Source organism: Glycine soja, chromosome 20 (assembly GCF_004193775.1).
Source record: "Glycine soja cultivar W05 chromosome 20, ASM419377v2, whole genome shotgun sequence".
Taxonomy (NCBI): domain Eukaryota; kingdom Viridiplantae; phylum Streptophyta; class Magnoliopsida; order Fabales; family Fabaceae; genus Glycine; species Glycine soja.
The window spans coordinates 49467683-49482362 of record NC_041021.1 but is presented as its reverse complement, the minus strand read 5'-3'; the positions used below and the strand labels follow the sequence as shown (position 1 = coordinate 49482362).

Here is a 14680-nt window from a genome sequence, read left to right as displayed (position 1 = left end):
GAAAAATCAGGATGGGAGAAACTATACGCCTCTTGCTTCCTTTCCCAATATTTAAAACTTAAACCATACACTTTCTATAACCTCCGCCTCCCCTTTCTTCCCTTCTATTTCTTCCCTCCAACCAAACATTATATTTATGCAAGACATGTAAGATCTCTGGCGTAATAGTCACTGATGCACCATGAAATGTAACATGATCTAAAAAATCTGCATAAAAACATTTTTCTACACTCGTTAAATGCTTAAAAGGTAATTCATTGTTCTGGTACTCATCTTTTTTTACAACTGTTCTAGCACTCATCTTAAGAAAATGATTCATTGCACCAACAAACAACTTAAATTCAATATAATCACGCATAGAATATTCTAATATAACATTAACATAAGGCTACCGGCTTTTCTTTTAAAAAATTTATCTACTAAAATATTTACTTTATTTACAAATTTCGTGAACGAATGCCCAGCAATTAGTACATTGAGGCCTTATTAATCTAATCTAGCAGTCGATACCACATCAGTTCCAATCTGCTTCAAAGAAACCGGCATCTTTCATTTCAGAGTAGTACACATTCTCCAAATGCAAATCTTCCTCCTGTAATCATCACAATAACTACAACTAGTCAGATCAATGAAAGAAGGAAGACTGTCCTAACTACAAACAATAACATGGTTTGACTAGTAAAAACTGAACCCCAGGCATTAAGTGAAGGGCATTATGACCTGAAAAAAGTCAGCCAGGAAGGTTATATACAGCAGGGGAAGATAAGCGGCATGGTAACATACAACCGTGAAATGATATAACCTGTGAACCAAAAAAAATAAAAAAAAAACAGCTTTAGAGAAAGATGGCAAAGAAAAAAGTTCAAAAGAATCACTTTTCTACCAAGCTATAGAATAGAAGAATCTAACCAGAAACCAAAAGCAGTGCCGTTTCCTGTAATACCACAAGCAAACAGTGCAATTGCATTCAAGATGAGCATAATAGTAACATACTTGTAGTATGCAGGCCTTGCTGTAAAAAAGGGGAAGAGAAATTATGGTATCATAAAGCTAATTAAAGATACAATATAACAATCCAGGCAACTAACTTACCAGGTAACCTTTCTCTCCACCTAGAATGATACATGAACAATATGAAACCATAAACAAGGGTAAGCAACAGCTCGTGGGCAACCCACAAGTTCCACTTCACGTGAGGAGTAGGGTAATCACTGTTGATGAAAATTGGAATCCCAAATGCAAACAGATATATTGCCTAACAAGGAAAAGGTGCAATTGCAACAATTCATACACTTTAATTATAATAACGACAAGCAGCAAGCTCACAGAGAAAACGACAGAATTACCTTCAACAAGATATCAAAACCAACAATAATCCCTGATATACCAAAAGTTCGTGTCAACGCCTCTAAGCCAGTGGTACTATTTCCTTGAAGCAAAAAAGCCAGCAAGCTCACTTCTAGAAACAACATTCCAGAAGTAGTAAAGAGGGACAACAAGTTCCACGCAAACTCTTTCCCAGGAGAGCACTCCCACGCCTGCATCGACCAAAGAATTAAACATTCACCGACGCAAGCAAATCACAAATAATAATTAACACCATTATACAACAAAATAAGATATAGTTAAAAAAAATATTCAATTTGATCCCAAAATCGTACCTCTATACAAATTACTACTAAAAGTTTTACCCTACTAAGTGCATGTTTGGTGTAGCGGTGTGCTGAAAAATAAAAGTGCCCATATACCCACTGAATGCAAAGCTACTTGGGATCATGACAGTGTTTCCACGTCTTTGATGTGGTTTTGGGAGGTTTACTGCAGAACCAAACATCCTCTAAGTGTGTGTTTGGGTGAATGTTTGCAAAATTGATGATGTTTTTTTTAAAAAATAAAAATTAAAAGCAAGTAAGTAGTATGATTTTTTTTATCCAAACACAAAGTTACTTCAATTCAAAATCAATTTTGGACACAGAATCAATCTATTCTTCAACGTGAAACCAAATAAAAAAGTGAACATTTTATTTAAAATCACACGTTAACCGGAATTTGAACCCAAACATGCACTAAATTGAAGAAATTGTGAGAAAAAATAGGTTGACCTGGGAAAAGCACCAAAGAAGATTGAGGATGCTGACAAGCCAGAGGGAAGCGTAATAGGAAATAATGATATAAGAGCGGCCATGGGAGAGTTTGAGGAAGCTCTTTTTAGCTTGCAGTGCTAAGTACAAGAGGAAGAGAAAGGAAGCGATGATCAAACCCGCATTGTGCAAAAACCCATGGCACTCAAACACCCAATCGTGGATTCCTTCTGATAACACTGGATTTGACCCTTGCTGCTTTTCCAGTGCCAGCACCGATTGCTCAACCATTTCTCCCAAACCACCCTTTTCTTTTTCTACTGAAAGAAAGAAAACCCTAATCCGGAGAAGTGGAATCGAGGAAGGGAATAAGAGTTGAAGAGTGTGTAGCGTATTGAGTTTTGAGGAACAGCAACAGTTGGTTAATGCGTGAATCCTGGGACTCAGAGAAACATCATCGATGCCTCTTTTGTGTGGGCAGCTTCTGTAATTATTTTTCTACCACTACTGTTCCTTCCTCTCTACCCCCTCAAAATAAAAATAATAAGCTTAAATTAATCGGCTGGTGCCTAACTTTCAAGTCACTGGTATAAACTAATTTCTGGGATCTGTTCCAAAAAATGTACAAGATCTAAGACATTACTACAAGTTTATTTTTTAAGAGCCTAATTAAAAAAATTTAAATAATTTAGGAACTTATTGACTAATTTAATCTAATAATAATTAATAAACTAAAATTTTGCATGGTTTTTTTAAGATCAATATTAATTGTTAATTTATTATTTGTTAGAAGAAATTATTCAGACTACCTCACTCTTTCCCTTCTCTCTTAAGTTATGTTGATGCAAATATTTTAGTTTTTTTATTAGATGAAAAGTTTATTTAGTTGGTTGATAAATAAGTTTTGTTTGAGTAATTTTTAGTATTTTTTGAAACATTATTTAAAAGTAATATTTTTTAAAACGTTAGTTTCTAATTTTTTATATTTTTTTTTATATTTATCCTCAATATATTTATGCAATTTCTTTATTATCTTTTTAAAATAAATCATGATTTTTTTTTATCATTTTATACTTTTCAGCTATTTTAATAATTAGATTTATCTAATACTTATAATTTATAAATTAGTTTTTCAGCTACCAACTAACTTTCAACTAATTTTCTCAAACATAATTTTAATGATCAAGTTAATCTTTATAACCCCAAAATTTTACAGCGTCTTTATTAGCATTAGGATATTGTGAATTTGTGATCATGCATTATGAATAATGGTTAAGAAATTAACAGTAGCATATTAGATCTGCATTAATAATTATCATAAAATGAATTGATAACATTTGATAATCTTTTTTTAAAATAACATTTGATAAATTAAATTTAAATTTAAATTTGATTTTTAAATTTTAACATATTTTATCAATAAAGATTACGTATTTTAATTTTAACAATTATAATTTACTCTATAAGTTTAAAAGTTCTTATTTCTAGAATATTTTATTTAATAAATATTTATTATAATATTGGAAACATATACTATTTATTTGTATATACATTTTTTTAAAAATTAAAAATTCACGTCCAATGCTTAGAAAACTTGTTAGTAATATGTTAATCTACCAATGTTTCAATATTATTTGTTATAAGTTCGTATATGATTAGCAGTTTAACATATTTAAGGTATCTTTTTTTCTAAAAAAAAGTTGTTACCTCCACGTTTCTAACATTTTGTGGGTCATCTCAAGTGTTCCAAATTGTTCCTCCTCTGGTGTTGCAAGCTGTAACATTTTGACCTCTTCGGGTGAAAACGAAGTACAAATAATCCCAGGAGAAAGAACAAAAAAATCAACGAGAAGCTCTGAAATACTTTGTCTATTAGTATTACACCCTTGGTTTTTGCAACTCTTTAGTGTCAACAACCTCAGCTAAGAAAGAATAAGGTGAGACCAAAAGCATCCGTTTTGCCAGTTAAAAATTACAATGATGAGCCTTTGGAAGCTCTTTATTTAGAATAAATTTTGCCAATTCTGCAATGTCATGATTCATAGTTAATGTGCACTATCATGTTTGCACATATAAGAATGTGATTGTGAGATGTTTGCTGGTAATCAGGTGCTCTAAAAATTCATCTCTTACAGGCAGAAGCAGCATACGATAAACCCAACAAAATACAACTTGAAAAAAATAAAAATAATTTAGCTTTAGCTATTCAAACTTTTAGTACAAGAAATCTAATAATCAAATATTACATTTTACGGAAGACGTAGAGATGAGTTGAGATGCTTATGGTGCATTGCACAGCCTTCTCACTACCCAAAGAGCTAAACAAAATCTCAGGACAGGATTCTTATACACGCATTGCTCACTCCACAAAACTTATGCAGTTTACAAACAAATTACATATTTCTTGGCTTTTTTCTCAACGCCATTGATGGCCATTACGTTCAGTTGGTGAGCCAGGTTCTATAGGAACAAAACCCCTGCCACCAAAAACAGGACGCATGAATGCATCATCAAACTTACGCCACAAGCGATGAACAGTGTGTGTTGGAGTGGAAAGTAAAGCACGGATGCTGCTTGGACGATGAATATCATGGCCATCAATATCGACTTCAGATTCTTGGGCACTCCCAAGAAGTGGGACAGTGACTGATTTTGGACTTGGAGTAGATGGATCTGTGGTTATCGTGATGCTTGATTCTTTATGATGTGGAGTATGGGGCAGTAAAAGCCTTATTAGTGGCTTAGTCAACAGACCAAACACCTGAGAAATTGGAATTAAGTTGAGTCAGCACCATCCTTAAAGAAATTCGAATAATATTTAACCACGTCTAATTTGAAGAAAATTTGATAAATTGCAAGAATCACATGGTGCAGACTGGCAAAGTAGGGCAAGTGGGCAAAGTCATTTAGCTTCGGAGTTACATATTAAGTGGAAAAATCAATCTTTCTATTATCATAGAAAGCAAGTCAAATGGTTAATCTAATGGCATGATTATCAGTGATGCAACAAAGACAAAATAACCTCCTCTGATAAAAAAAACCAATGGACACTGGCTAAGGATGTCAGAAACTACAAAACAAATATCTTACCACTGTGCTGAAAAGCACAACAGTGATGGTGCTTGTGATCATGATTGCATTGCTTCTTAGTGAAGTGTGCCCCGACATGGTGAACTGCATTTGTTAAGAGTATCAGTTTTTAAAGCATCTGGTTATAACTGAACCAGTGACTGATAATTCAATTTTCCAAAAGACAAAACCCATAATCAGCATTGTTGCTCCTACCTGATTATATGCAAGTGCGATTGAAACAGCACCTCTCATAAGACCAGCCCACCAAATGATAACCTAGAATTGAGAAACAATGAGAAACCTATCAGTAAAACATGGTAGTAGCGCAAGAAACCTGAAAAAGGGAACTCACTGGCAGATATTTAACCATACTTGCTGTCTGAAGCTGATTTTCTCATTTGGTGATTTTTTAGCCAAGTTGGATAGGAAGGATAAGGGGAAAACAAAAGCTGCTCTTCCAAGAAGAATTAGACCCAACAATACTGAACTAGTTGCTACAGATGTTCCAGGGCTGCAGAAAGAACCAGGTATAGCAAATTAACTGTTTTTCTATTATAACAAAAGGAAGTTTTGAGAGGAAAGATTCATGAGTGAAAGATAATATTTCGAGAAAGAGAAAGAACAGAAACAGCACTATAGAAGAACTCTCCAGTCACACAAAGTTAATACCAGGACTGCATCAAGCAGTTATGTCATACCGATTTGTTGACAAGAAAGATTGCCATTCAGCAATTTTTCATGAGTTCAGAAAGCTTAATGAATAAATGATTGCTCAATAGTCTAAAGAATACCTATCACTGACAAATTTCCATTTTTCAATGTCCAAGGCATCCATACCAACATAAAGGAAGATAAAGATCTCAGCAACAAAAGACAAGGTTGCAAAAGAATGCCTGCAAGAGTTGGATGAAAAATATGTTTAGGTATGCATAGACTTGGACAGTGTGCGTATATCTTGAGGAAATCTATTTAGAAGACATACTTGGTAGTGATTCTTGAACTCTCAGTCACATTATGCCAGGTATAATGAGACATGACAATCCCACAAAAGAATACAGTGAGAATGCCACTCAGATAGGACAACTGCAGAAGATGTAGATACATCAGCATCATGTTAATGACAAATGTTGCAGCATCCATAAAACATTACTAAAATTCTTTAAAACTTACTTCAGCAAGCATGTAGGAGAGGTATGCCATTAACATCATAAGAGCAACCTCGCGATCTGTAGAGTGCCTGGAATTAAGGAGAATTTTGTTCAGCCTTGGTAAATAATTTCTTTTTTATTGATAACTCTTCATCAGGTTATTATTTGTGGTATGAAGTCATTTATAATGGACAGCATAACATTTAAAACCAGTTAATAATAATAACAACAGCCACAATAAAATAATAACAATAACAATAATAATAAAAGCTCAACTGAAGTGGTTAACAAAGATGGGCTACTTCAAAGTTAAAACAATCAAAGCAAGTCCAATATAGTCTTCTTAAACTGTAGACTTTTGTTTAGTTAACAAATACAAAAAATTGAGATTGGATGAAGCAGGAATTTTATTTATTAACATAAAATCGTCCACAAGTTTAGTTCATTATGAATAAACTGCATATGTAAAACAAAACAGTGGAATATCATCACATTTACTGCTGAACAGACAATAGAAATGGAAAAATGCAAAGATACCTGCCAATGTACAGCTTTTTAATAATGTAAGCACTAAGTAGACCTGTCTGCAAGGTAATGAAGATACATTAGACCAGAGCCACGAGTCATATTATTATTATGTGATGTTGATATAGATCTTGTCTTTGAGTTTGTGTGATGCATGCATGAGAGAATAAGAGGGAGAAAGACATTTACCAACACTCCAAGCATTGTGCTTGCAATAAATAGATACAAGAAATTTCCCAAAAAGTGCCCAGCAATTGAAGGGTCGATTTGGTTGAGGTCAAAGCTTTGGATTGCATTGAAAAGCACCACTGATGTAGCATCATTCACAACACCCTCCCCAAATACAAGACTGTACAGCAAAGGTGTCTCATCCTGATTTAGCACCTGCATCATCATTTATAAGTTCAGTAACTAGCAGTGATACCTTAGTTGAAGGAAGAATTTAAAAAATATATTTTCAAACCTGCAATGTGCAAACAGAATCCGTTGCAGCAAATATTGCACCAATTGCTGGAAATTATCATAAATTAGAAAGTCAAAAACCGAATGAGAGGTTGCTAGGTAGATGAGATTGGCAAGTAAAATACCTAGGAAATCCCCTAATTCCAGTGGACCAACATCCAACCTCTTAAAAATTTGTGTGGCACCTGAAATAATGCCTCAAATGTAAGTCGGCTGAAGTAGGCAAATTTCTCTATGGTTAATTTGCTCAAAGTAATTATATAATTTACTTGATCAATATGTCCTTTAAACCAAAAAAACTTCCAATTGGTAAATTTAGGTTAGTAATGAATCAGATTATAAATTATTTTCTTACTATGTCAAATCTTAAATAACAACCTGATAAATACATCTAAAGTAACAATACATACCCAAAGTTATGATGGTACAAGATATTAATGTGCCAATAGCACCAAACAACATGATGGTCATGAAGTTAACAAAAAACTGCTTCTTTTTCACCTGAAACCTGAAATAAATTATAGGGAACAAATTCATAACAAAAAAATAACTGCAATCTATCGTACATGTAAATTGTGAAGTCAAAAGATGAGAATAAAATAGGGATTCTCAGAAGGCAGAACAGGGTTTTAGGAGGCAAAAACAATTCTCAAGTTTGTTCATATGGCATTAATACAATTCATGTTCATATCATGAGTACACAGAATTTATGTTTTTAACTACATAGTCACTCATACAAGTACAAGCAAGTGAACAGAGTGCCCATATCAGGTATAATTCAAACACTGGGAGGCAGATGAAATATGCTCCTAAAAGTTATCCATTGTTTTATTATGACTGGTTCTGCAGAAATATGTTCTATTCAATCGCCCTCCCCAACCCAACCCCAAAAAAGAAGATAAAGATCAAAGATGAGCACTAATCGTTATGCTATTAGATATTGTATCAAGGAACATCTACCAGACAACTCAGATTATCACAAAGGATGTCTGCAAAGAAATCTAAATTTGTATAGAGGCAAAACAAAACACCTCCCCTTCTTTAATTAGACAATGATAAATAGTATCAAGCATCGATTCCTCACTACACAAAGAAATGCTGCCAAAAAATAAAATTACCCGGCATTAAATATTATAGGCGGCAGAAGGTATATAAAGAAAAGATCTTCACTGAAAACAAGAATATGCGAGCTTTTGCCACCACTAAACAGCAAAATGACTATGCCAGTGCAAACACCCTGAGAACAACAAAAATGAAATTTAATCATCATCCAATAGAAACAAGAAAAAGAAAAGCTGCACCCACTATTGCTCAAACAAAGCATCAATACACAGATATAATTGCCTCTTAAAGGATGGAAAAATATTTGGAGGAGCTCAGTTCTTTAGGTTAAATTAAAAATTTTATCCTTAAACTTAGACATTATTTTCTATTTTAGTTTCTACATGAAAAAAATCCTACATTTTGGTCCCTACATGGGAAAAATTTGCAAATTACTCCCCACCATTTGTTAACATTATAACGGTGTTAGAATACTTTTCCAACAGGAACTAAATCAAAAAAGTGTGTTAGCTGTAGAGACCAAAATGCAAAGAGTTTTTTATGTTGGAGCCAAATAATAATGTAAATTTGTTTCATACGCAGACAAAAGAGAATATATTATCAAAGTATAGAGACTAAATCTATTATTGTTGCAACATTGGCAAACAACAAAGATCATTTTGTAAACATTTAATTTAACCGATTCTTTAGAACAACAGCTTATGGCAAACAAGCTCAAGGTCAGTGAAGACTTACAATCAAAAGAGCAGTGATAGACTCGTTCATCCACCGATTCTCCTCAAGAAGATGGCCAAGGACAATACAACCACAAAGAAGTGCCACAAATAAGTTCATGGAGACCACGGAGGCATGGTCTGAGGTGGATAACGTTTGCAATTTTGAAACAACAGTACTGATTTCAAAAACCATTTTGTCCACACTCCACAATAAATAATTACACAAGCAGATTTTACAGAAATTCAGACTATTGCTGAGTCGCCAAGTTCAAAGCCAATTTACTGTACAAATCTATTTCTCCCAGGTTCCCATGTTATGAACTCCACGATCTCGCCATCAAACAGAATCACTGCAATCAGAGCAACAAAGGTGTTTTTTAAGATTTTCCATATCAAGGGAAAAAAATCACCCTCGTCACTTAACATGATCCTATTTCAGGCGCAGACATTAAAAAAAAGCAAAAAAAAAAAAAAAAAACAAGAATTGGGGGGAATTAATCATTTAATCCCAAAGCTTCGCATGTTAGTACGTAATAATTCTGTGAGGAAATTAGAAACATGCAGTTTAAGAAGCGATCATGATTTAGTTTTGGTAAATCTTCAACAGCAGAAGATGAAATCCTGCAATAACAAAACAAACGCAGAAAGGGATTTCAATTTTGCCATAGCTGCAAAGTAATAGAGCAAAATGCTCACCAGAAGTCACGATAGCAGCATTGCGGAGAGTCTACGATTTCGTGAGTGTTATGGAAACGACGCAACGAATCAAAGGTCCAAAGAACTCGAACAGAGAGAGCTAGGAACTAATCTCGTGTTCGAATTCTTGGGGAATTGGAACAACTTTTGAGCTCTGTGTGAGGGATCAAGCTAGAAACGGGAGGAAAAAAAAGAATAAAGAATATATTAACAGCGCAGCAAGTAGGAGTTTAAACACGAAGTTGAAGGGATGTCGTTGGAGAATCGGAAAGGGAATAAACGACAGCTGAGGAAAATATCGTAGTTTTAAGTTTCGGGTATTGAAATCAGAGTTGAGAGAAAAAAAGGGGGAAAGCTCTGGAAATTGGACACGATCGGAGAGAACGAGAAGCGTGTGGACAGATAGAGAGACAAAGACAAGGAAGAGTTTTGTTAACGTGCGACGTGTCCAGGTTAACTAGATGAGTGCCTGGTCGGAACTCGGACATGTAGTAGTTGACGCTCTGTGAGTATAAGATTTGCAATTTATTTTAATCACGTGTGTGTCAAAATATTTGTTTAGCGGCCATTAATACCTAAGCAACAAAATAAGAAATATTTATGGATTGATTTGAAAGAAAAAATTTAAATATTTCAATTTTTTATTTTTAATAAAATATATAATAAAAGTTAATGTAAAATATCAAATATTTTACTTATATCTCATTATATAATTATATTTATGCATATAAACTTAAATAATTAGTAAAAAATATCTTTAATTAAATATTTTTTTATAAATAGATATAAGTTAATGATAATTTGATAAATATATAAGAAATAAAAATATAAACATGAATAATATTATTAAATTATAAATAAAAATATATACATATGTATAAGTTTAGTTTAGATTGGTTTTAAAAATTAGATTCGATTCAATCCAATAAAAAAAATTCAAATTTTTTATTTGTTCGGTTTTTTATTTTTTGATTGATTTTCTTTATTTTCATTGGATTAGATAGATTTAATTAATTCATTTAAAAAATAAGTAATGCTACATTTTTTATTTAAAATAATAACAGTTTAAATTTAATTTTGATACATTCTTATTTTTTTTCTATCACGAAGAAATGAACTCAAATATAAAAAAAAAAACTATGATACTACTGTCAATTTGAACTAAACTCTTTTAATACATTCTTATTTTAAATTTTTTTAAATAATCAGTCTATCATTAATTATGATAAATATAAATTTTAAATTATTATTATAAAAATAAATAAATTTGTTGTTATAAAAAGCAGGTCTTAATTGATTTTTTTTATCATTGATCTATGTTATTATAAAAAAAACAATTTAAAATAAAATAAAAAAGTATTATTAACTTTACATTAGATAATCTTGTTATTGACTTTTAAATTTTAATATTAAAATTTGAATTAAAATGCAATGTAAAATTTTCAATTCAGTAAAAAAAATGCAATGAAAAATATATATGATTGATACTGTATTATATTATATTATTTTTCAATTCAGTAAAAAAAATGCAATGAAAAATTTTAAACCATATTATAAAGATTTGTCACCGAACAAATAAATAAGAATGTTTTTGTCTCCTTAAATGAAGGGACAAATAGGAAGAGAAAAGATATTTCTCAAACACGTTAAAAAATCTAAAATAACTATATCATCCCATCATTCAAGATAAAATCTTACCAAATGCTTGTCATTACTCTTCATTCGTTTCATGGGTAGGGCTGGTTTCCGTCAATTCCCTCTGAATCACACCAAAAAATTACACTTCGCCATGGTTAGTTTTTAATTTTCTTTACAAGTTGAAAATTTTATTTCATTATTTAGTAAATAATTTTTTTAATAGTTTTTAATATTTTTTGAAATTATACTTTTGAAATAACATTTCTTTAAAACAATAACTTCTAACTTTTTATATTTTCTCTCATTTTTATATTCATTATATTTATCTAATTTTCTAACTATTTTTTTAAAAATAAATAAAAATTTTATTTTTTTCATTTTATATTTTTTAACTATTTTAACACTTAATTTGATCAAATATTTATAATTTAATTTATTTATTTTTCAACTAATTTTTCAATTTTTAACTAATTTTTGAGTTAGCTTTTGTCCAACACAACCTATATGTTAACATATAAATTATACATACAACATCTATTCTAATATTATAAATTATAACGGTAACATTGATTTTCTTTTAAAAAAAAATCAGACTCTTAATCTTTTCATTAGATTTTTTTTTAGAGATAGATATTTTTAATATTATCTCTATTATATAATTTGAAATTGAAAATACTCATAACATATTACTCTCATAAGTCATAACTAGTAAAAAAAACTTCTCTTTCATTCATCTCAAACTACTATTTTTATTTCTATCAATAAATTGAATTTCAATCATTTTATTAATAAATACTCAATAGTTAAACATTATCTTATTTAATGATTTAAATCATTCTTTATAAACACAAAATATAATTTATGAATCCAAAATATTTTTTATTATGATTTAATTACAATATATTTTACAGATTAAAAAATTATTTATTATAGGTTATAATTGTATGGAAAATATTTTTTTTATCACGTACAATGCACAAATTAAAATGTTAATAATATTTCATAAAAATATAAAATATTAGATGAATAACTAACTGCACCATTTGCAATTTTTTAGAATCGTTAAAAGATCCATAAATATATTGTTAAAAAAACACAGCCGTACTCGTTTTATTATTATTTGTTTTATGAATAATTTTTGGATTAACATGTATTTATTAAATAAAGATAATAAAAATAAGACAAGGTTAGTTTGTTTAAATTATTGTTTGAATAGATATTACTATATTTTTAATAAGTTATGACTAATATATATAAAGATGACCGTGTGAGGATGAAAATAATTAATTTTATTTTTTAAATTAAAATAAAAATAAGATTAAAATATTTTAAATTAAAATACCATTTAATAATAAAACCTATTATAAAATGAGCATCGTGAATAAGGAAGGATCCATTTAAGTTTGACTGATACCTCTAAAGTACATAAAACCTCCACTTTCATATCCTTGTGAGACCAAGTTAACGTGTGAAGAACATCTCAAGAAGGAGTGCCCTGAGTATAAGAAGAAGAAGAGGCAAGGAGAGTAAAGGAACCACAGTGGTGATGCTGACTTTGTCTTAGAAAGATATGAAAATACTAAAGTTTTGCGTGCTTCAGAGGTACAGTCAAATCTGAATGGGTCCTTAATTTAGGATGTTTATTTCATAACAATTTTTTTTATAAGATTTAATAAATAAAAAATTAAATATTTTAAAATTTTAATTTTAATCTTTTATTTTAATTTAACGGTTGATAATCATTCTTATATCATATGTACTCTTTGTTACTTTTGTGTTAAAATTTATTTGGCTTTAGTATATTCTTGCATCTTAGCATTTGCTTTCATCTTTGATACGACACTCATTCATTTATATAAGTGGGGATATGTATCATTTGCTCACTGGCGTAGTAGAGTTCTTCTCTATTGAGTTCATTGTCACATTGAATAGGAAATAGAATTTGCCAAAATACCACGTTGAATAGCTGCCTCCCCACCCCACATGGAGCTTTCTTTTTTAATTCCCATTAATGTTTTATTTTTTTATGAGACGAAATACTGTTTGTCTTTATAACAGACGAAATACTGTTTTTGTTTTTCTGACATTTGTGTTGGTGACATTAACTTTTTTAATTTTAATGACCGACATTTACAAAGTTACTTTTTTTTTTTTTTTTTTACTTTGATTTAGTCAACACACTTGAATGGTTCTTGTTTTCTTCTTTTTTTTATTTCTTTTTCTTTTTCTCACATGATTTTCCTTCTTTTATTCATGAACTTCTATTATTCAGATTTCGTGATGAAAAGAAAAGAAAAAAAATGGAAGGGTGTGGACAGAGGTTCAAAATGAATTGGGTGTGCTAAGAGATGACTGGGAATAAATTTCTTGATGGAGACATTTCTTTGGGGACTAGGAATAAATTTCTCGAGGGAATAGTGTCAGGTGATGGAAGTGAATATTTGAATTGGAAATGATGGAATTCAAGCCATTAATTGAAGTGGATGTGATGTGAACCATTGGGTGAAGCCATCAATCAAAAGGCAAAGTAATGTCATTTGGTGATGAAAGGCCAAGTGGATCTTTTAACCCTTCGGGTTTGAGTTGTTCCTACATAATCGCGTAGACTTATAATAATTAGTGAAATGGTGATAATATGGTAATTGCTTCCCCTATAAATGGTCAAGAATCTTAGTATATACAACTTGGCAGTGCATATAGGAAGATTCCAGAGGAACCCCCCACCTTAAACTATACGTCATCAGCACCCCAATTATGGATGATCTAGACTCTTTAAGATCAGCACCCATCACCTGCAAGTACCGTCTTGTAGCTTAATTTATGATTGACCAATAGAGTTTTAATTGTTCAACTATTTGATTTTAAGTGTTCCACCATTATTTATTTTTAACAGCAATATAACAATTTTGCTGTTAATTAGTTGCTGTTTTTTTAGGGTAAATATGGTGGTACTAAAATGCTATGTTTGGTCTTTCCCCTTTTAACAGTAGTGGCTAGAAATGTGAAACGACTGTTAAAAGTCTAATTTGGTATAGTGATTATAAATCAAATGCAAATCCTATCATATTGTTGCCACGTTTTCTGTTTCTATTGAGTTGGGTTGTCATTGTCATCATCCTTTCCTTTTTTTATGGCTCCCACCTAGTATATTCAATTATTCATTACATTGATAACTATTTCTTCTCATTATGGTAGAATCCCATGGTGCATCTCTTGTTTTTCTCTCGATTAGCTCGTTATAGGTTCAATACTAGCACACCACGTATCATCCATCCAAACA

At 31.1% G+C, this 14680-nt stretch overlaps 2 protein-coding genes across 2 annotated transcripts; both read right to left on the bottom strand.

Annotated features, from left to right (window-relative positions):
* Positions 1-314: 314 nt before the first annotated feature.
* Positions 315-2614, bottom strand: LOC114402370 (transmembrane protein adipocyte-associated 1 homolog). Its single transcript, XM_028364910.1, has 6 exons — positions 2103-2614; positions 1347-1538; positions 1093-1255; positions 910-1012; positions 721-802; positions 315-592 (listed from the first exon to the last, which is right to left on the bottom strand). The coding sequence occupies exons 1-6, from the start codon at positions 2370-2372 to the stop codon at positions 515-517; spliced, it is 888 nt and encodes a 295-aa protein (XP_028220711.1). The 5' UTR covers positions 2373-2614; the 3' UTR covers positions 315-514.
* A 1633-nt stretch (positions 2615-4247) lies between these two features.
* On the bottom strand, positions 4248-10259 carry LOC114403119 (sodium/hydrogen exchanger 2-like). Its single transcript, XM_028365878.1, has 15 exons — positions 9763-10259; positions 9086-9416; positions 8407-8525; positions 7699-7796; positions 7414-7473; positions 7290-7336; positions 7016-7210; positions 6839-6885; positions 6324-6390; positions 6136-6236; positions 5945-6046; positions 5526-5664; positions 5367-5429; positions 5172-5255; positions 4248-4842 (listed from the first exon to the last, which is right to left on the bottom strand). The coding sequence occupies exons 2-15, from the start codon at positions 9257-9259 to the stop codon at positions 4498-4500; spliced, it is 1641 nt and encodes a 546-aa protein (XP_028221679.1). The 5' UTR covers positions 9260-9416; positions 9763-10259; the 3' UTR covers positions 4248-4497.
* Between the last annotated feature and the right edge of the window lie 4421 nt (positions 10260-14680).

Bases quoted from the DNA above. Each gene is read 5' to 3' on its own strand.
- LOC114402370 (XM_028364910.1), bottom strand. From the start codon at position 2,372: ATGGTTGAGCAATCGGTGCTGGCACTGGAAAAGCAGCAAGGGTCAAAT. The intron at 1,539-2,102 runs GTCAACCTATTT...TGGTCGATGCAG, and splicing joins TTCTTTGGTGCTTTTCCCAG to GCGTGGGAGTGCTCTCCTGG. The intron at 1,013-1,092 runs GTAAGTTAGTTG...CCTTTTTTACAG, and splicing joins GTGGAGAGAAAGGTTACCTG to CAAGGCCTGCATACTACAAG.
- LOC114403119 (XM_028365878.1), bottom strand. From the start codon at position 9,259: ATGGTTTTTGAAATCAGTACTGTTGTTTCAAAATTGCAAACGTTATCC. The intron at 7,797-8,406 runs GTAATTTTATTT...AATTTATTTCAG, and splicing joins CCTATAATATTTAATGCCGG to GTTTCAGGTGAAAAAGAAGC. The intron at 6,237-6,323 runs GTAAGTTTTAAA...CATCTTCTGCAG, and splicing joins TCTCCTACATGCTTGCTGAA to TTGTCCTATCTGAGTGGCAT.